General features: G+C 31.1%; 3 protein-coding genes across 12 annotated transcripts; 1 reads left to right on the plus strand and 2 right to left on the minus strand.

The window, feature by feature from the left end:
- Nucleotides 1-4,702: 4,702 nt before the first annotated feature.
- On the minus strand, nucleotides 4,703-8,431 carry LOC108340026 (zinc transporter ZTP29). 3 transcript variants are annotated; one of them, XM_017577254.2, is made up of 12 exons: nucleotides 8,068-8,431; nucleotides 7,936-7,994; nucleotides 7,089-7,181; nucleotides 6,901-6,993; nucleotides 6,712-6,793; nucleotides 6,547-6,602; nucleotides 6,403-6,459; nucleotides 6,095-6,135; nucleotides 5,780-5,847; nucleotides 5,519-5,575; nucleotides 5,319-5,436; nucleotides 4,703-4,989 (listed from the first exon to the last, which is right to left on the minus strand). In XM_017577254.2, the coding sequence occupies exons 1-12, from the start codon at nucleotides 8,129-8,131 to the stop codon at nucleotides 4,950-4,952; spliced, it is 828 nt and encodes a 275-aa protein (XP_017432743.1). In that variant the 5' UTR covers nucleotides 8,132-8,431; the 3' UTR covers nucleotides 4,703-4,949. The 3 variants fall into 3 exon arrangements, with proteins under 3 accessions (XP_017432743.1, XP_052733256.1, XP_052733257.1); XM_052877296.1 differs by having other exon boundaries at nucleotides 8,093-8,122; XM_052877297.1 differs by having other exon boundaries at nucleotides 7,936-7,972; nucleotides 8,068-8,112.
- Nucleotides 8,432-8,576: 145 nt separating this feature from the next.
- LOC108339751 (cytochrome c-type biogenesis protein CcmE homolog, mitochondrial) lies at nucleotides 8,577-13,067 on the plus strand. 8 transcript variants are annotated; one of them, XM_052877303.1, is made up of 2 exons: nucleotides 8,577-9,501; nucleotides 12,932-12,950. In XM_052877303.1, exon 1 carries the CDS (start codon nucleotides 8,754-8,756, stop codon nucleotides 9,486-9,488), a length of 735 nt encoding a protein of 244 aa, XP_052733263.1. In that variant the 5' UTR covers nucleotides 8,577-8,753; the 3' UTR covers nucleotides 9,489-9,501; nucleotides 12,932-12,950. The 8 variants fall into 8 exon arrangements, 7 of the variants coding, with proteins under 7 accessions (XP_052733263.1, XP_017432440.1, XP_052733262.1 ...); XM_017576951.2 differs by lacking the exon at nucleotides 12,932-12,950 and adding an exon at nucleotides 10,990-11,159; XM_052877302.1 differs by lacking the exon at nucleotides 12,932-12,950 and adding an exon at nucleotides 10,996-11,014.
- LOC108339635 (PI-PLC X domain-containing protein At5g67130) lies at nucleotides 11,782-16,125 on the minus strand. The gene is made up of 9 exons (XM_017576809.2): nucleotides 15,905-16,125; nucleotides 15,690-15,770; nucleotides 15,481-15,603; nucleotides 15,258-15,395; nucleotides 13,367-13,465; nucleotides 12,951-13,254; nucleotides 12,505-12,728; nucleotides 12,304-12,390; nucleotides 11,782-12,163 (listed from the first exon to the last, which is right to left on the minus strand). Exons 1-9 carry the CDS (start codon nucleotides 15,908-15,910, stop codon nucleotides 11,972-11,974), a joined length of 1,254 nt encoding a protein of 417 aa, XP_017432298.1. The 5' UTR covers nucleotides 15,911-16,125; the 3' UTR covers nucleotides 11,782-11,971.
- Nucleotides 16,126-20,823: the final 4,698 nt, after the last annotated feature.

Below are 20,823 nucleotides of genomic sequence, written 5' to 3' on the forward strand. Positions count from 1 at the left end.
ATTAGATAGGTATAACTTTCAAACCTGTCTTCGCGAGAGATAGGTAAATGCACACTCCAAGAAGGTGTGTATGTGATAGAAGATAAAAGAAAAACGACATATGTGAAATATATATAAAAAGGAAAGAAGTTAAATAAAAAAAGAAAAGAAGATGATGGATGAAAAAGTAAACTTGAAACGTATTTTGAAAACGATAGGGATAACCTATTCTAAATGATACCTAAAGATAGAACGAGAGATAAAATATAGTAAGTGCTAGATTAAAGATAAATATACAAGTATAAAAGAGATATAATGTGATAAATTATATACGAAAGAAATAAGAGGTGAAGGGTTTAATTAATAAAGAAATGCATGATTAAATTCCTTTTTGTTTAGTTTCTAATGGAGAAAATTTTTGTATATATTTAAAGATTCAAGTAAAAGTAAGAAAGTTGAATAATATAGAAAGAAGAAAACAACTTGTCTTGAAGTTTTTAATTAGAAATGATGTATTTTTGGATTCATATGTTTTATGTTGAATTAGTTTGACATTTAATATTTTCAATAAATTAATAGAAAAAAAATGTATAAAAGAATAAACAGCTTCTAATAGCATGAAGTTACGATGCAAATTGCTGAGAGACTCCTATCAAACTCATAAAACTTGTTATATATCCACGTTACGGTGAATATATAGTTTTAAACCTAAGTGCATGCAACGGTACACGAACAGGAACAGCTCATGTAATAATATATGTACATGAGAGAGATTTGATTTATTGAAATAGAAACCAAAAACAGCTGAAATTAGTGAGAGGTGAGAATTAATATAATAATATGTTGGAAGAGCAATGTAGGTTCGGGGAAGCTTTAGAAGCTGTCATGGTTCAGCCTTATGAGTCGCATGATGCTGCTATCCCACTTTTGTTGTGTCCTTCATGATGGACAGATGAAATACTATGTTTAGACTGACCGTAATGATTTCTATACGAAAATGATTAGCTTTTGAAGCGAAGGGTTTTTAATCACACAGCAGCATTAAAAAAGTTGATTAATGTAATGATAATAAGATTGGTAGCAGAAGGTATCTAAAATGGAGGTTTGGGAAGAATGCGTGAATCGACAGAGAAAGAGAAAGAGAAAGAGAAGAGCTTGAAATGTCATTTCAAAGTAGCAGAGATGCAGAGTTTGAATCATACACTCTCTCGAGTCCATTCCCCTGAGCCAACAAAATCGGGATTCCACGTTCATTGTCCCCACTTGTTCTGCTTTTTTTTGTTTATTTATATATATTTTGTTTTGTTTCGGGTAAAGTGTGTTTGAAGGTTTTCCCATGGAGTTGAAGATGTTAAATAATGGTAGTAGTGTATGACTGTTAACAGGGTTTCTTTGTATAGCTGCACTATAGTTGAAGATTTAACGTAACAGTAAAACAGGTGATGAAAACGATGGCTAATTATGTGATTCTTTGCTTGGTATCAATGGAATCCAGTGTAACGTCAATCTGTCACAACATCCCCAACCTGTCAACCAGAGATGTGATGGAACATTGTAGACTTTAATATATAACAGTTTTTTTCTTTTTTCTTTTTTTTCTAACTTTTCTTCAATTTCAATGGATCTGCGCAGAATCAAATAATAAACTACATTCCACACTCTTCATACCTAATATTTTTTCTTAAATAAAAAATAATGTTTTCAGATGCTTTTTATACAATGAAATTATTTATTTTTTTCCTTTAACGATTTATATGAATTATTGAAGTAGTATAAAAGAATATATAGCGTTGTTTCTTAATCCATTAAAAAACACTTATAATAATACAAATAAAGCAATGCCTATCGAGTATTAGTTCGCCACACACGTGCGAAAAGAAATATACTTTGTTTGGTAGATTTTTCAAAACACAGTTTCATGCAATGATGACACTCATATCACACAGTTCAAAAAGTGTTGCTGTTAAAGTTGAACCTGTGTCTTTTATCTTGATAAAATTTGTAACCCACCACAGAATGAACAACTTTTATCAATCAAGAAACAGCAGTTTCCATAAATATTGTTTTTTCATAAAAAAAAAGTTAGCTAAGGTCATAATTATATAGTAAATAAACAACGAGTAAGGACTTTTTTTTTTTTTTTTTTAATTTAACTGTTCTCTCTTTTTATGAATGTGGATTGTGAACTATCTATTAATTTTGGCAGCACTGTCTTCATCCTATTAGCCAAGACATTAAAGATTACCTTGTACACACACCCCACAATAAATATAGACCTGAATTCATCTAATTAAATTGTTATAAAACTTATCTTTTGAGACTTGCTTTTCTTGTTTATCTAAAATGTCGTATTAACTAAAAGTTAAATAAAAATTTATAAAAACTATATAAATTATAAAAAGTATAATTTTATTATAAATATAAGTGTTATTTATTAAAAATACGATGAAAGCGAATGTTTATTTAACAATTATAAAGAATATACATGGAGTTTAAGAAAAAAGAAAAACTTAACTAATTGTTTTAAAATAAAATAGAAAATGTTAGTATTATACAGTATAATATCATTAATGGTAACTGTAATTTCTGTGGTTAATTATTGTTTTAATTGTCTAAACAAAATTATTATAATGCTTTTCTTTATCTTAGAGGTGGCTCCTGAAGGATTTGAAGGAGAGTTTGTAGATGATAAGTGTGAAAAATAGTTGTTTTTACACTTATAAATGAACTCAATTTTGTAATTATTCATGTTGTTTCTCATTGAAAAGTTATAATATGTAGTAGATTCTAATGTAAAATATTGTAAGAAAATGATGTATTATTTAGATTCTGTCAGTCAATTTTCGCAAAGCGAAAGCCAAAATTCGCAATGCCAGAAGAAGGAAATTCGCATAGCGCACTAGTACCTGTGCGCTGAGCGAATAACATCAGTGCAGTAGTTAAGAAAATTCGCATAGCGCACCAGTACATGCGCGCGAAGCGAATTAATGAAGTTAAGTGGCTTTAAAAGACGTGACAGAAAGACAGAAACATTCTTCTGATAGAAGTTCCAGACAGAGGAAAGAAACGAAAACATCTCAGGAACTTCTGGAGACTACTTCAAGGAATCAAGACACCATTGTTGAAAGGGATCGCTTCAAATGTGTACGTTCTAGATGTGTAGGAGTAGTTAAATTTTTCTTTTGTTGGAATTGGATGTAATGAACTCACTGTGATGTAATTTTCCTGTTCAATATATCGTTGTTCGTTCATATGCTCTTTCTTGAATTTATTATCATTGTATGAAAATATAATGTCATTTGAATGTCTTTGATTACTGAAAAGTAACTTTGAACATGAACGTAGATAGAGCACTTAAGTGATTTGAGATCTAGGATAAACTCAATAACTTGATCATTCTTAACATTAGACTTAATGCAAATTTATGTTAAATTGACTAAGGGATTATCATTTTAATATATTAATTTAGAACTAGTTGCTAAGGGATTGAGACTAGTATGCGTTGATGTGAATGTTTGAATGAAGTAATGAAATATTGAACAGAATTTTATATTCATATTAATAAAATACCAAAAAGAGTTTGTTGTGTTGTTTTGTGCATTTTGATGTCTAATTGAGTTATAAAAGCAAGAATTGTCATGTGTTGCACAAGTCCTTTGGAAGAACGATACTTTTACTTATTCACTGTATTATTTGAAACAATTTGATATGCTTACCAAAAAGTTATCAGTAGATAAATTTAGATGAATTTTAGTGATGAATGTATGGTGTTTCTTTGAAGGGATTTAAATATAAAAGTGAGTGAGTTTGAAAAGAAAGTTTGTGAATGATTTAATTGATACGATAGATAAAGAAATATTTAGTAAATTAAAATATAAAATTTGTCTTATGATAAAAATTGATATATTATTATTTTTACTATTATTATTTATTATTATTATTATTATATATATATAATATTGTTATTAATAATATTATTATACATATAATATATTATTATTAATATTAATATTAATATTATATATAATATTAACATTGTTAGGTCATGTGAATAATAACATAGAGAGAGAAAAGCTAACGTCCAATTCACAAACACCACGAATGGTGAGTCAAAAAGTTATCTTAAAGATGCAGGAATTCTATAACAAAACGTGTAAAAATTTCTCAAATCCTTTCTAATCAGCGCGCCAGATGCATGTGTTTGGCTAATCTCGCAAATTCGTCCTGGATATAACTGTCAAATCAGTCCATACGAACACTAGATATCACTCATTTCGGTCTTGGTAAATCTGAGTGCATAGGATTATCCACTCAAACAAACACAACTTTTTTTGTTAAAAAGCTGTTTTTGAATTGTAACATATATCCACTGTAAGTAATATATATCCCCTTTTTATTTTAAGTTCTCCACTAATTTCGGGTCTGGATGAAGAAATAATATTTTTTTTTCTGTATGACATAAGAATGCTTTTTCCTTTTTTGATCTCTCTTGATAAGAATTCGAACTTTGGTGCATCACATTGTGAATTTTTCTATCATAATCGTAGGATAATATTCTTGCTGCTAAATAGAAATGTAATGAAGATACAGAGATTCATGTGAGAGTAGAGGAAGCAAAGTGAGTTGTGAAACGATTTTTTTTCAGAAAATGAGACTTTTGTCCAACGAATGGTGTGTTGTATAAGTTCAAGAACTAGTAGTAAATAAAGAACACCAGTTAAGATAACAGAAGAACATTAATTGCAAGTTGCTTTTGTTTGTACATATGTATTGAGGGGAACCATCATTACAGATGAATGGCTCCTACCTGCTTCATGTTCAACTGCTATATCTTCCTGCTGTACATTAATGTTACTGGAAATTTTGGAGTTCGTCTCTGAAGGCATCTTCCTGATTACAGCAGCAAGAAGACAGCCCATAATGATACTCTGAAATGCATCTCATTCAGAAAAGAAAGAGATTGTTCCCAGTTACATGTCCTCTGGTAAACTCATACGTAGAAAATACAAGCTGCACAGCCAGCAATACTCTATGTTATCAACTCTTGCTCACATAAAATGTGGTAAAATCGGGGGGCACTGTAGTAAAACTAGTATGCAGGACGCTAATAATATGATAGAACTGCTAGATTGTTAGAGAATGTTGTCTATGAAATGAGAAAAGTGGTGTTGTGAAATTGAAAATCAGATAAAGGTAAGAATTGTTGTTACCAGTTTTTTAACCATCTATGTCAATCATCTACACTTACTTTTGTCACCTTAATTTGCATTAAAACAGTTACCATCAAAGTAACAATAAAAACTAAATGTTGCATGTCTTTCAGATGTTTTTTCAAGTACCTTGCAGACATGAAAGCCATCCCACAAAAGACGGCCTTAACAGATTGTTTTTGTCCTGCATACTCAAAAGCTAGTGGTATCATTTCGTGAAGGGTAAGAAAAGCCATAACTCCACCAACTGTTAATCAAAATAGAACCATCAGAAAATATAAATAAAAAAGTGCCCACAAACAAATTCTAGAAATTGTGTTTGTGCTAACCTGATCCAAGAATACCTTCAAGAATCTCAGGATTTAGGCTGGTAGGGAATAAACAGGCTACAGAGAAGGAAGAAAAATCATCGCACTAAGTTCAAAATTATTAACTCACACACATCTTTAACTCCAAGAGTGTTAAAAACATATCTTTGCATGGAAACCATTAAACAAAATATCTCTCTCTGGAATTGAGAGAGAAAGGGATCCAATGTTAATATGCCAAATTATTTGTATGATGCGAAGCAAAGAAAGCAGATCATTTACCTACAATTATAACGCCCAGTGGCTCAGCAAAGCCGGAAAGTGATGCCAATTTGAATGCCTCCCATTTACTACGACACATTTACAAATGAACAAGGAAATTTATCATTCAAATTTCCAGTGAAATACAAACATAACAGACAACAGAGATTTTATGATCAATAAACTGTTGTGTAACAAAAGAAAGAATAAGACTGTGTCAACTTCGCAACGACATCATGTACATATAACTTCTTATGCATCTGATTTGTATTTAATACTTAGAAATAAAAAATAAACTTATACAATAGAGTATATAGAATCCACGAAGGTTCTTACCTTTCTGTCGCAAAATAGACGGGAAGTGCAACAGCAACACCCTGAAAAACAGAAGATTCTCATAAATAATTGTTTATGTGAAACACAAATGATAATAAACTATAACATTGAGAGAGATGGCATGAAATTTTATAGAAAAAAATGACATAAAACTATATAAGAATAAAGATTCATAATTTTTGTTCTGTTTTAAGATTTTAGATTGAAAATGATTGTTAATTCCTTACATAAGTTAGATTCGAATCTCTTTGATATCGATTGATATAGACTCATGAATTACAGCATATAGTCAGGTGACAAATTCATACCTCAGGGATGTTGTGCAGTGCAATGGCCAGGGCAAGGTTAAGACCAACACGAACTCCCTATTAAAAGAAGACAATTATAAAAAATGAAGTGGAATTAACAATCATATTAGATACTAGAATATAAGTCTTTTAGAGAAAGGTTACCTTCATGGATCCAAGGTACACTGCCATTCCTTCTGGAAAATTATGCAGACTTATACCTGTGTGGTAAAATCCAAATGAAAAGTTAGAAATCAACTTATATGATGAAAAGAAAAATTCAAATTTCCTCCACTCTCTATTGGAAAGAGCTGATGCAATTAACCGTACCTATGGCTGTGATAACACCACTGAGTAAAACTTGACGGCGACGCCTTTTCATAATGCCATTGTTTCCTTCATTCCCAGATTTCTATTTTCAAGAGTTTTACACATTTTAGTACTTTTTATCTGTGGAAAATAACTCAGAATCTGCAATGCCATTGAGCAGTGATTGAGCAGGTAAAAGTTCATTCAAACCTTGGTACTCTTATCATTTGAAAAGGGAGGAGCAGGTGTCGGTTCTGGTATAAATTTGGCAACAACAGCAAAGAATATGACACCAGCAAAGAACTAGAGAAAAAGAAGTGAAAATTTATGGTGAGAAAAAGTTTGAAGGAAGATGGTAGATTAATTGAATTATGATGGAAGATGACAGAACAGCATACCCAAAGGTTGCCTCTAAGGAAGCCGAGTGAGTTCAAGGCATTATGAGTGAGATCAAAGAATGATATACTCAGCATCAAACCAGCAGCAAAACCCTTCATGGAATGATATGCTTTTAGTTATTATGCTTAAGCATGCAAAAATCAAAGAATTCAATCATACATTTTATAAAAAACAATCATAAACATTAAATTTTATGATTTTATGTTAGATTTTTTACGTATAAAAAAATAGTAAAAGTGAGTAAAAAAAGATAGTAAATGATTTTATTAATATAGTACAATAAATTTATATTAATATATTAAAAGGTAATTTGTAAAATTATTTTCTAAAACTAATTTAAAATATAAATTTGTTTTTAAAAATATAATTAAAATAAAATTTAATATTAATATTTTAATTTATTATTTATTTTATTATGAAAAACATAAATATTAAAATGATAATGGATTATGTAAAAAATATAATCCATTATCTTTTGCAATACCCAATAATTCTTCACAAATCTTCAGGAATGTCTTAGTCATCAAATTCTTCTCAATTTATGTGATTTTTTACTTTCTCAGTCCTTAATTTTTGCACTTATTTTTTATGTTTTTCCGTGCATCTTTCTACCCTTATATATATTGAATATGACGTTGAATATCTTATACGAAAACTTAGGAAGAAAAACTCACTGAACTTATAAGATTTTATCTTGAAGGCTTCTCTTAAAACCCGACTTAGATAGATAATTTACACCCAAAAAAATAGCACAAAATATATCTAAATAACTTCATCTTTCAAAAGACAGAGAATCTGAAAACAGATAAAAGGTAGTTTTGGAGTTGGAAGGAGATAGAAAATCACCTGTAACAGTCCAAGCACCTTCAAACTTGGAGCTTTACTAAGGATTACGAAAAGTGCACCTGTTAAAATATGAAGTAGAAATATAGAGGGTTGCATTGAAAAGATATATAATGGAATGATGAATGAAAGTACCGATGGAAGTGCTGAAACCACCGACAGATGAAAGTGCAACACCGAGCAAGACTTGAGAATCCATGAAGATGACAGTAATAGTAATAAGGAAGATAAATTTGAAATGGAGGGAGAGCAGTATTTATACATTCATGATTGCCAATAGTGGAAGGAACTGCAACTCAAATAAATTAAGAAAGAGATGAATTGCGTCATTGGTCCACGAAAAGTACTTTTTATCTCTCCCTTCAAAATATCCCAATTCTTTCTTCCTTCTCTTACACTTCCCTCAGAGATTACTCACTTTTCTTAATTTCTTATGGAATCACCTCATAATGCACTATATCTTCTTATAAATACTTCTAGGCCCATGTCTTCTTGGCCTGCAGCTACGAAGCAAGAATATTATATAAATGTTTCAGCTTATAATTTTATATTTTAAAATATTATATAAATGTTTAATATACCATACCTTATAATTTTATATTTTAATCTATATTTATCAAAAAAAATGTTGAGAATTTTATTGATTTTTGTCATATCAAAATTTGTTTTCCTTTTTTCATTTTTTCATTTCATGGGTACGAGAAACTTCTCCGTTACGTCGGGTTGTTGAGTTTCAGCTTCAGCCATGGCGGCGGCTTAGTCTAATTCAGAATCCTAAACCCAACAATCATTCATTACTCCCTTTCACTTTACCAAGGCAAATGGCTTCGTCACTCGCACTCCGATTCAGATCCCATCTCCTTCGCACCGCTTCACTCCTCCCCTCTTCCCTCCGCCGCCCTCCATTCCAACCCTCGTCGCCACTCCTCTCCGCCCAACGCCTCCTCTCCACGGCGCGCCGCTCGGCGCCACGCCCGCGGAAGTCGGTCGACATCGGCGCGCGCGCCCGGCAGCTCCAGACGCGGCGCCTCTGGGCCTACGCCCTGACTTTCAGCGGCCTCGCAGGGTTCGTGGTGATCGTGCTCAACAACTTTCAAGACCAGTTGGTGTTCTACATCACTCCCACAGATGCGCTTGAAAAGTACGCGACCAATCCCTCCAAGGCGCGGTTCCGGTTGGGAGGCTTGGTTCTCGAAGGCAGCGTGGTTTACCCGGCGTCGAAGCCGGAGGTGGAGTTCGTCATCACCGATCTGATCACTGACATCGTTGTCCGGTACGAGGGTTCCTTGCCGGATTTGTTTAGGGAAGGGCATTCCGTGGTGGCGGAAGGGATCGTGAAACCGTTCACGGAGGAGATCAAGAAGGAGGTGTCGACAAATAACGTGTCCGAGAAGGCCAGGAGATTGGAGTGTTATTTTTCTGCCGTGGAGGTTCTCGCTAAGCACGATGAGAAGTATATGCCGAAAGAAGTTGCCGCTGCTATTGAGAAGAATAAGAAGATTATTGAAGAAGCTGCCGCTGTCAGCGTAGCGGCGGAGGTACCCAAGACCACCTAGATGGATATTCACGGTATTGATCAATTTTTGAATTTACAGATAGAGTGTCGTCATTTTTTAGAGATGAGGATGGATTATTTAACTATAGGATGAGAAATTTTTTAGAGTAATAATTAGGATGGAATATGGATAAAACAAAGGAATTTTGATTGCTTATTACATGGGGCAATTGTTCCCTGTCGTTGTAATACATTGTTGTGCGATTATGTTTCTTAATAAATGTTTAGCCCAATGATAATGTAGCTCTTTTTAAACTCCGCTCTGAAAATAGTTTTAGCTACTGCTGGTTGTATAATTTGGGTAACATGTTTGGTCCGGAATGGGGTTTAAAGTTGTGCCCTTGGATTGATATGGTTTAACACTGGTAATGGATTTGTGCTTTCATTCCCCTCCTGTTAGAGAGTTGTCTCAGAAGGGCATCTGATTATGCTAAGCTGAACTTTGTGCACTGTTTTGGATCATGATGTGAATGCCTGGAAATGGTGTCTAGTTACATAAGCCAAGACTGTGTGGATCTTGAACTTAATTTGATGATTTTAACCCATTGCAATTTAGAAATTTGAATTCCACTTGTGGCTTAAGCCCTTAACCTTTGTAACTATGTGATGTGACATAGTTTATTGATGGACAGAGGCCTGACTTCGGTTTTGCTGGTCGTAGCGTGTTAGAGCTTTTTACTTTGTAGGATCCAGATTGTTTCTGGAGTATATATAGTGGAGAGCAGTACAAGGCATCCTAGTTGGGCAAATAACCTTCTTTGTATGCAGGAAAAGAGATAAGGAGGGTGTGCAATGTTAAAATATGTAGCCATTGTTAACTATTCAAATTTCAAAACATCCTATACAACTTTCATATGTACGGCCTTGTTATTTTAATTTTACATCTTGTCCTCAGAATGTCTACAATGATAAAAACGATAATTAGGGCCTTAAAGCAATAGATCATGAATGAATGGCTGGGCAACCTTAAAGCAATAGGGTAACTGGGCAACCTTAGCATTGCATTTGGCTTTGAATAGTACTGCAATGGACCATATGCAGTGTATGTATCTAAGAAGCATTGATATTCCACTGACACTTTTCCTTCACCTTTGGACGCTTCTATCTTGTTTCTTTTTATCATTTCTAAACTTCCATTTACAAATACAAAATGGGATGCCGCAATGATTAGATAAATAATGGCATTAATTTCATCTATACTGACTAATGCTAACTTGCAGAATATGGATATCTGTATTTTAATTTAATTTAGCATCTGTGTTTTTAGTTAATAGTATATCAATTTTTATGTAACATAGAGGTTACTTGTTATTTAATAAATTTGTTGCATCCACGTTTTGGTGTCTAGTCCTGTTCTGTATCTTTGCTTCCATGGTGTTTATAATCTAATGGAGCTACTATCGTACTAGGGTCCATGTTAAACCCGTATATTCACCACTACTTAGGCCTACATCAGTGATTACTTCATTTCACTCTGCTTTTTCTTTCGCAAAATGTGACAGGAGCAGTCTTTCTATTCTCCCCTGCCTCGTCTTACAAAAGTCGGTTGGCGGTAAAGAAAAAATAAACAAAAACGTAGCTTTACCTGTTCCAGTCTTCATTTTTTTTTCCAATTTATAGGATTATTAACTTGTGATACGTGTTGAATTAAAGTTTCCAGCTCTCGTGGTAAGTGCTAAGTGCCTGAAGATGGATCCTTTGGGTGGCAATTTTCATTTCATTAAATTTGACTTAAATTCTTGTGTGTATAATGGGCATTGTTGATCGGTTGGGGCGGCCTAGTTTCTACCACATTCAGCATGCTCATTTGCAAACCTGCATAACTTTTTGGAAGTTCTTTTTAGATGTAGCACTCAGTGTAAAATGCAAGTCGGATGAAATATAAGAATTTTTGTTTTAAAAAAGGTATAATGGACTTTACGTTATAGTATGCGCAATTTAGGGGACGATGAAAGTCATTTCCTTGCACAGATGATGAACCCCCCCGCCAAAAAAAAAAGAAAAAAACTGTACTTTTGAAATTCAGGATAAAGCTTAAGCTTAAAATTCAAAACAGTAAGCTGAAAAAAAAGAGTATAGTTTTCTTGATAATACTGATTGGGGGAAACATTAACTGATGCACGAACTAATGAGTTTCACAAAAAAAAACTAAGGGGAACTGTTCCCATTCAATAGTTAGATGGCTACCACGATATTCTTAAAACAAGTTACCTTAAAATTAACGACCTTTGAGAAACAAGTGTTATAGAAAGAAGTGCTTTCACGAGCAAGATTTTGATTAGTTTCTCAGGATGTCAATCATCAAACATAAAGTGTTATAGAAAGGAGTCAGAAGACAACCATAAAGTGTGTCGTGTGATGAAGAATGACCCAGATTCCATACAATACTAGGAATCAAACAGGCCGAACCATTTTGAACTACGTTTACAACATACATGCACGCATATCTTCAATGACAAGAAACTACTCAAAGCTAATAACATTCTATAACCATGCCAACAAAGTTATCGTCGCCAAAATCACCACAACCGTTTGCATCAACTTGGTTGTTCTACCAATATAAGCATCGTTTGCATGATTATTATTTTGAGACTGCTGGTTGTCGGAGGGTGTTACTGACGCAGGTGGAGGTGGAGAAATGGGAGGAACATCACAAGTGCCAAACGTAGCGTTTGCCTGCGTGTCATTGATACACAGTTTAATAGTTCAATCTCTCTACATTTCGTAATATAGGATCAATTTCGTTACTTTACATAGGTAAAAATGCAGTAGTAAGCAGTAACTACACATGAGGTGAAAGAAAATCGAAAACAAACCTTGCAATAGGCAATGTTGCCACAGCCACAAGTGAGATGGCCGTTTGCTTCATCAACTGCTTCTGGTGCTCCTCCGCCATCACTCCTCTTTAAAACATCATTATTATCATCAATAAATTTCAAATATTTTTTAGGCTAAGTGGAGAGTAATTAATGATTAAACTGACGAAGGATTTGATAAAAAGTCAGACGAGTATCTACCTGGTAATAATCAACAGCAATGAAATTTGGCCAACGTTTGTCGGCTGCATCATGACAAGTCTCCATCATGCCAAGCAGTGGAGCCGAATTATCAGCACAGGCTTGACTTCGATTAGGAGCAGAATGAAAATAATTTACCAAAACTAACGATCTAGACTTTGTGTTCATTGCAGGAGATTCTGCACGGCTTGGACAAGAACCAGCTTTCATCCCCTCATCTCCATCTGTAATTCCCACGCATATCAATAATCAACATTCAGAAAAAGTGTGTTTTTACTGTTATACTTTAAACATATGTAAATTTAGATCACCACTTCCCTTTTAAAGTGGGAAGGTGTTAAATTTATGTATAAGCTAAGTTTTAAAACTAAATTCATCTTTAGTACTTCTGAGTCAAATTACAGAAGTAAAACATGTTTCATTGCAGAGGCAGGTAGGGAACTTACATTGGTTTTCTACAACGTAAGTCCACTGATAAGCGATGCCCTCGGAAGCTTCCTTGGCTGATTTGGAGGTGAAGACCACTAGGCGCTGATTCTTCTGAACCATGTCATCAACAGTTGGCCAATCTCCGCCATTCTTGGGCATGCGAGACACTGGGAACATATACTTGCTTAGCCCCGAAGCTTTGAACAAGTTTGTTAGACCCTGAGAGGATTTCACGTAGTCCTCTATGAAGATGGTGATAATTTCAGATGGATTTGCATCTAGAAACGATCGCATGTCTTTAAGCACGTTTATGGCAGGTTGCTGCACATTCGTATGGAAATTTCAATGTTACAACACGACAAATATTTTCGACCAAACTTCTATGTCGCACATTATAAATTGAACAGAGCAGGGTCACTTTCCACGCACTTACAAATGCAGTGAAGTTGTAACATGTGCCTTGGGCGGAGTGACATAACCACACATCGTTTAGGAAATCATACATATCTAACATGAATCCTCTCACGCCGTTCTGTCGTAGATACAATAGAAAAAACATCAAGAAACAAAGAGATTGTGAATAAAATTATAAAGGATTCATAATCGTATATTAAAACATCAACATTAAACTATTCTAATAATGTTAGTGCTTTGTTTTTACACTACATCACTAAATTTAGAGGAACAAAATTATAGTTCAATTTACAAATGATGCCGGGCAATTTGAATTTCACATATTTTTCTCTCAAATTCATCAAGATCTTTATCCTTGAATTTAACCGGTCGGATAATTCAAATGTGATTAATTCATTCACCACATCAGAACCTAAACTTAAAGTGTCCTACTTATTTGTTAAAAAAATGCATAACCCTCCAAGACTTTTTCTCTCTTTTATTTTTCTTTTAAAAAAAGAGTCAAAAAAGACAAGACAGCTAGTGTATGTTTGAAATATTATGCAAGTGGCACATGATTCAGACAGACCATCTGTGTTTTTCAAATAAAAAGGGCCACTGTGTTTAAAAGTTACAAAATTAATTTACTCAATTTAACAAAAATATGATTAAGATTAATATTAGGTCACATAAAACTTTGAAATTGAATTTGTTAAAATCAATACTGCCGTTAGCAAATAAGCACTTAAAGCATCCATTTGTTTATACAGGAAAACTGAGTGGCAGTGATTTATTTTCTAATAGACAAACGGAGGTTGAGAGTGTCAATTCCCAAAGTAAGCTCTATATATGCTTTGTGATAATTGTATATTTTTTTTATATCCACAAATAAAATATTCGATGTTTAAATTATAATTTATATATACAATACAAATTCAAAATTTGAAGAATACAAGTTGATAACTTTATCCAAAAACTACTGGCTAGTTTGGCTTCTGTACTATACCAATTAAAAAACGTTCGTTCACATGGTAAACTAATGCAAACAAAGACAAAAACAGTAAAGGGATGGAACCCGCCCAATGCATGTCGATATGCCTAACAGCTTAATAGTCCTTCCAAAAAGCATAAATTCCTTTCAAAAAAAATTTGTTAGTTTGAAGGAAATTAAAAAAAAAAGAGTCAAGATTACTACTTTTAAAATAAGCCTCTTAAAATAAATTTAAAACAATTTTTATTTTTTTTTGAAAGAAAAGTGTTAACAACATAAATTTTACTAACTTTATAAATTTATTATTATTATTTAATTCAGAGCTTTACCACGTAGGTTTGTTATTCACCTATCTTCCCGTTAATATTTTTTAACTTTCACAAATTTTATAAACAGGTTAAATTTCCAACATATTACTGATGTATCCCAAAAAAAAAACATAATTTTGGCGTCAAATTTTACAAAACAATCTTGTTAACTTTATATTATTTTTATAACACGTCATTACTTTACTAGAAATCTAATATCGTATGGATAAAATATGAGATACAAAACATAAATAGTAAAATTCATAAAATGGTGATAGTTTACATATAAAATGTAAAATTGAGGTAATTATTTATAATTTCTTAATAAGTATTTAAAGCAAAGTTATATATACGCAATCACCCTTTGACAAATTCGAAACCCAAAAAGATACCCTTTTGAAAATTGGCAGTATAATCTTTTTTTTTGTTGTCGTATGCCATATTCCGAATTTACTAATTAATCAATAAATTAATACCTGTTAAGTATAATCAAAGGTTCAATCCTTGAGCAATTAGCAAGCGCAAGCAAATAATCGCTATTCTCTGTTTTGTTTAATCGATGGCTGCACATTACTCTTCCTATTCCCATTTCCAGATTATTATGATTAAAAAACAGGGACAGAGAATCTTACTTTGAGTTGTTCTGCAACAGTGTCTTCTTGGTTCATCGGTGCTAAAATGACGGAACCGGTGGCCGATCTAGCTCCGGCCAGAGCAAAAGAATTATGAGTTGTGAGCCATGAATACCGGTTAAACGGTAATCCATTCACCTGAACGGAATCCAAAATCCAAAACCCAAAACCATTTACATTGATTCGAACTCTGAAAACAAAAATTGGGAAAAGGACCCCTAACCTTAGAAGTGGGATGCAAGGGTTGTATCCGCGAACATCTCGGTCGGGTATTTCCATTCGCGGGACATGTCTGGCAGCTGAGTCCTGCATCGCATTTGTTGTCCGACCCGCAAGTTTCTCCGATCTGCTACCTCGGACTCAGTCACAACAACATAAAAAATAAATCTAACATAATTTTATTAGAATTTCAGCGTTTATTAGAAAAACAACCTTGGAGCCGAACGAAGAGGTGAAAAGACAAAATGCGATTAGCACAAGCTGCGGTCGTAAATCAGGGATGCCAATGCTCCCCTGCAGAAAATGAAACATCATATGGATTAATGTGCGAAATTGAAAGGATTGAGAAAAAAAATGAAGCAATATTTTGAATATTTAATGTGGATATAAATGCAACAAAGCTAACCAAGCGTAGAACTTTTCGTTACCTTCATTGTTGTGTTGTCGTCTGAGAAAGTTTTTGAGCAGAGAAACTTGTTTTTTGAATGAGGAAAGTTCTTACATGAATAAAAGGACAGTGGATTCGGTAGAGGGAAGGTGAGGGTGGGAAACTAACGAGTTAAGCTCTGATATTACACAACAACTCAATTAGGTATTATGGTGCAGTCTATCTTACTATTATATTCTCCTGCGTTGCCTTTGTGCATTCTTTTATTTCCTTTTTCAATTAGGTTTTGAAAACGCGTTTATAAATTGGCATAGAGAGAAGAAAATCAAGTGACGAAAAAAAAAGTGGAAAAAATAAAATAAAATGTATTATAGAATCTGTTCATTTTTAGTTTTTCTTTCTATTTTCTTTATCAAACAATTATAATTAAATTCTCCTGATTTATTTTTGCCTGGCCTTCTTTTAACCCAAGAAAGTAATGGTCCTGTAGTTGTTAATAATAATCAATGAGTGGAGAGGGCAATAATTGAATGAGTAAACTTTAGAAGATTAAACCTGTTGGATGTTTCAAATAATTTTATGCTGACCAAATCTTAGTGCCTTTGTTTATTCAACGGACGACTTTTACATAATAATAAAAAAAAATTATTTTTAACAATACTGGGGACATCTACAATTTTGATGTGATTAAAAAATTAATTTCAATTCAGTCACACGGTACTTGAATTGTAGGATATAATTAAAATACATTGGAAATTATTTATTGTTTTATCTTCAAATTATAAACGCTTGTGTATTTATGTATGACAAATTTATTTAATTTCATAATAATTAGTTTCAAATCATACTTAACATAACTTCTACTTCATTAATGATGTAAAAGTCATGTCCTCCTAACCATGCATTAAAAATAATTTCCTAAAATTTATCCTCATATAAAAATTACTTTCGTTAAAAAAAAAAAAATCAATGGTTTGAATTTGAATGACGCGTTTACAAAATTATTGCACGGGGTTTTTTTTATACTTTTAAGACTGTATTTAGGTTTAATTTAATATTATAAAATTAGTTTAGGTAAAATTTGTATTCATTTATCTGTATAGATAATTTGATAGTTATCTAGTAGTGTCTTATATCATAAATCCAAAAAATTAAATTTAACTCGGATAACTTTTTAATGATAATATTATAATACCAATGTAGAAATGGATTTTGATGATAGTTGAAAGTTCTTTTTATTATGACTTTTGAATAATCACTGAAACAGTCGTCTTTAAAAGTTTTTAAAATTCCAAACCACAATGATTTATAGGCATCGTCGTTAAAAAAAATTAAATAAAAAATTATGTAAAATTTATAATGACGGTTTGCACTATAACTATCATTAAGCCCATCTAAAATTAAAAATAAAAAATAAAAAAATGAGATGTGACGAGGTTATAATCATCATTAAAAATTGATCCTGTTTTTTAAATACATTTTTTACAATTTCTTTCTAACACAATCTTATTAGAATATTTCATAAATATAATTATTTCAAATAATTCAACTTATATAAAAATTTAAAAGTTCGTTAGAGAAACACTGGTATTAATAGAAGCTATTTTTGTTTTAATTTACAAATGTTTTTACCTTTCCCAAAATGATTTCCAAATTTTTTTCAAACCTACATTAGTAGAGTCGTGTAAACGATTTGCAGAAATTTTGATAATATATTGGGAAAGTTCTTTTTTTTAAGTGTTAACCTTTTCTATTAATAATTATTATTTTGTAAAAAATTTAAACCTCATTTATTTATAATTATCATAAATTTAAATTTGATGTAATCCTTCATATTTTATATTTTATATTTTATTTTAATAATTTGATAAATATCAACATAATTAAAATGTAAAATTTATAATAATAGTTAACTTGAATTTATTTGTAATTTACTTTATTTTAAAATAAAACATTTTCGTTGGTTATAAGAAAACTAAGATGATAGGATTACAAAGTAAAGAAACAAAGTGAAATTATTATTTTCAAGTAATTATTTAATAAATCAAAAGCAAGTACACTTTATCTTGACAGAGTAAATACTATTTGATTATTACTCAATGATTTGAAAATTCATAAATTGTTAACGTACGTCAAACATCAAAGGCACACGTTAAGATAATAAAATGCATTTAAAATTGCGTGGAACATACCATGAAAAAAAAACAACTACGTGGAACATTCTTTGAAAAGAAAAAACAATTACGTGGAACATACAAGTTCTCTATACAGTTGAAGAACTAAATCACGACACGCATATATATATATATATATATTTATTATACTATATAATATTACATATTAGATTTGGAGTATAACTATCTGAATTACTATAAACAAAAATTCAAAGTGAAACTGCACTCCCTGGAACATTCAGAAAAGTGATATGGTAATAGACAGAGAATTATATTACTACTACTAAATTGGAAGGGATGTCTCTATATATATGCTACTTCATTTGCCTTTCCACTGAGTGGCACAAGTTATATGTTTGTTATATTATATATGTTTTAATGTTAAAACTTTTGTTCTCATCACTGTTTGTTTTGGGTTTCATTTAATTAAAATGAAAGATTATCTCAAACTTTTATTCATAGTTTTCATAAGGAAGTTTAGATTAATAGTAATCTAATCACAATCTAATTATTGATAATCATATTTTGTTCTAATCTAATTAGTATTATTAGTAATTTTGTGAAAGTTTAACTGTTTGACAAATTATGATAAATAAATCGTCCGATTTTTGGCGTAAATTTGATCATGCAGTTATACGATACAATTTACTTAATTAAAATGAAAAGATTTATAATTTCAAACTTTGCTCTCACTTGAATCAATATTCAAAGCTCTGAATAGCCATGGAGAATATTTTAAAACTCCGAAGCAAGAATAGTTCAAAGCATGATATCTCATAATGTCACGTTAATGAAGAATTGTTTAAGAAAAAAGATAGAACAGTTCAAAGCACGCTATGGATTGACAAAATGTTCAACTGATTGATGAGAAAAAGTAATTTAACAAAAAATTAAGAATGCAAATTATCAGAAGATTAGAAAGAGAATAAAAGCCTGTGGAGAAATTAAGTTGCACCAAAGACTAATAGTAGTTTAAGAATTAAATGGAGTTGGAAAGATAGAGGGAAAACAGCTAAGTGCACAAGCAAAGTGAAATCAGATTAATTTAAAGCATGTTAAAGTATAAGAATATAAGGTGCTTTTAGATTAAAATGAAGGTTAAACACAAAATGGTAAGGAAATACAAAGGGGTAAAATGATAAAAGTGAAATAAATGTTATTGAATTAAATTTGCATTAAACATTAAAAGATAAATTTAAGAAATATAAAAAGAAGGGATGGATGTGGAATTGTTCTCTCTTTTGACATTTGTAAGATGTTGAATGCTCTAATGGAATTCAAAATGATCTTGGACTTTCTGTGGTATATTTATATACTTAGAGCATCACCACTAATAATGTCCTTAATTTATTGCCACTTGCCCTAAATAACTAAATAACAATTAATTTAAAAATACCAAAATTCAACGTATTAATAACTATGCAAGAGTAGGTAGTTTTTCCAATAACCCCTTTCTATATGTTTAAATTGTGGCAAAAAGCTTCTAATTATTAGATAACAGACCGTGAGTTAATATTTTGGCTCATAAAAACTAAGCTATTAACAATTAACATGCATCTATATTATAAAAATAATTGTACTACTAAATTAGGGATATAATTCTTTTTTCAGAGAGAAAATAAAAGGTTTTTTCATTGATCTAGCCCATAATTTTTTTTTTTACATCAACTTGGTTCCTTCTTGTCAAGCGACCAATTATAGAAAGCTTTTAATCAAAAGGTTTCTCCTTTGTGATGGGTGCTAATAAAGTCCAAACAATTTATCAACTACATTAAATGAATACTATATTGTATATTTTATGTAATGTCTATTTGTCAACTAGCAAAGATAACACTTAGCCTTTCTAAAAGTTTTTCAAATTTGTCTTACGTTAACTACCGGGTACGGATGCAAATCTTGTTAATTGTTAACATTTATAGATTGACTAATAAATTTTCAAAATTCTTAAGAAGGTAAATTCACATAATCTAAGTAAAATTTACATTTAGTTATATATTGTATATTTATCTTATTTTTAACTGATGTATCATCGTCATAATTTTTTTTTAAAATTGTATATATTAAATATAGATTAAATATTAAAGGATAGTCTAACAGCGAATGATAGAATAGGTCCGAACACATAACAAATATTTTATACAAAATTTAAAATGACTTTAATATTTTCTTAAAACGTGTATTTATTTAACTCCATTCTACAAAATAAATTTACGAGATGAAATTTTTATTTTTTATATATTATTAATTCATCTTATTTATAATTAATATCAAATTTCTAATAAAAAAAACTTTCACGTCTTAAAATAAACACTTACACACACACACATATATATAATAGAGTCATTTCTTTTAATTTGTAACCATAAATGTATTTTGAAATGTTTTTGAAATGTTCTGAATATAATTTTTTATATTTCAAATTATATATTTCGAAATAAAAAAATAAGAAAATATATTTTAGATTGGATAATCTTGAATCCAAAATATAATTTTTATATTCCAAAATACAAAAAATATATTTTAAATAGTATATTCTAAAGTATAAAATAAATTATATATTCTAGAATGCAGAATTTAGACTTTTGAATCCAAATTTATTAAAGTGCTGGAAGAAATTTATGAATATATTAGACAAAATTTTTCAAACGATATCTATATCTTTATTTCTATATATCCTAGTCATCTTATCTTTGACTTTAATTTCACATTTTTATAAAATAATATTCGAATTATTTTTGGATTATAAGTGAAACCTCCCTTTTTTTTATCCATCTCACATCAATAT

The sequence above is a fragment of the Vigna angularis genome, chromosome 5 (genome assembly GCF_016808095.1).
Source record: "Vigna angularis cultivar LongXiaoDou No.4 chromosome 5, ASM1680809v1, whole genome shotgun sequence".
NCBI lineage: Eukaryota > Viridiplantae > Streptophyta > Magnoliopsida > Fabales > Fabaceae > Vigna > Vigna angularis.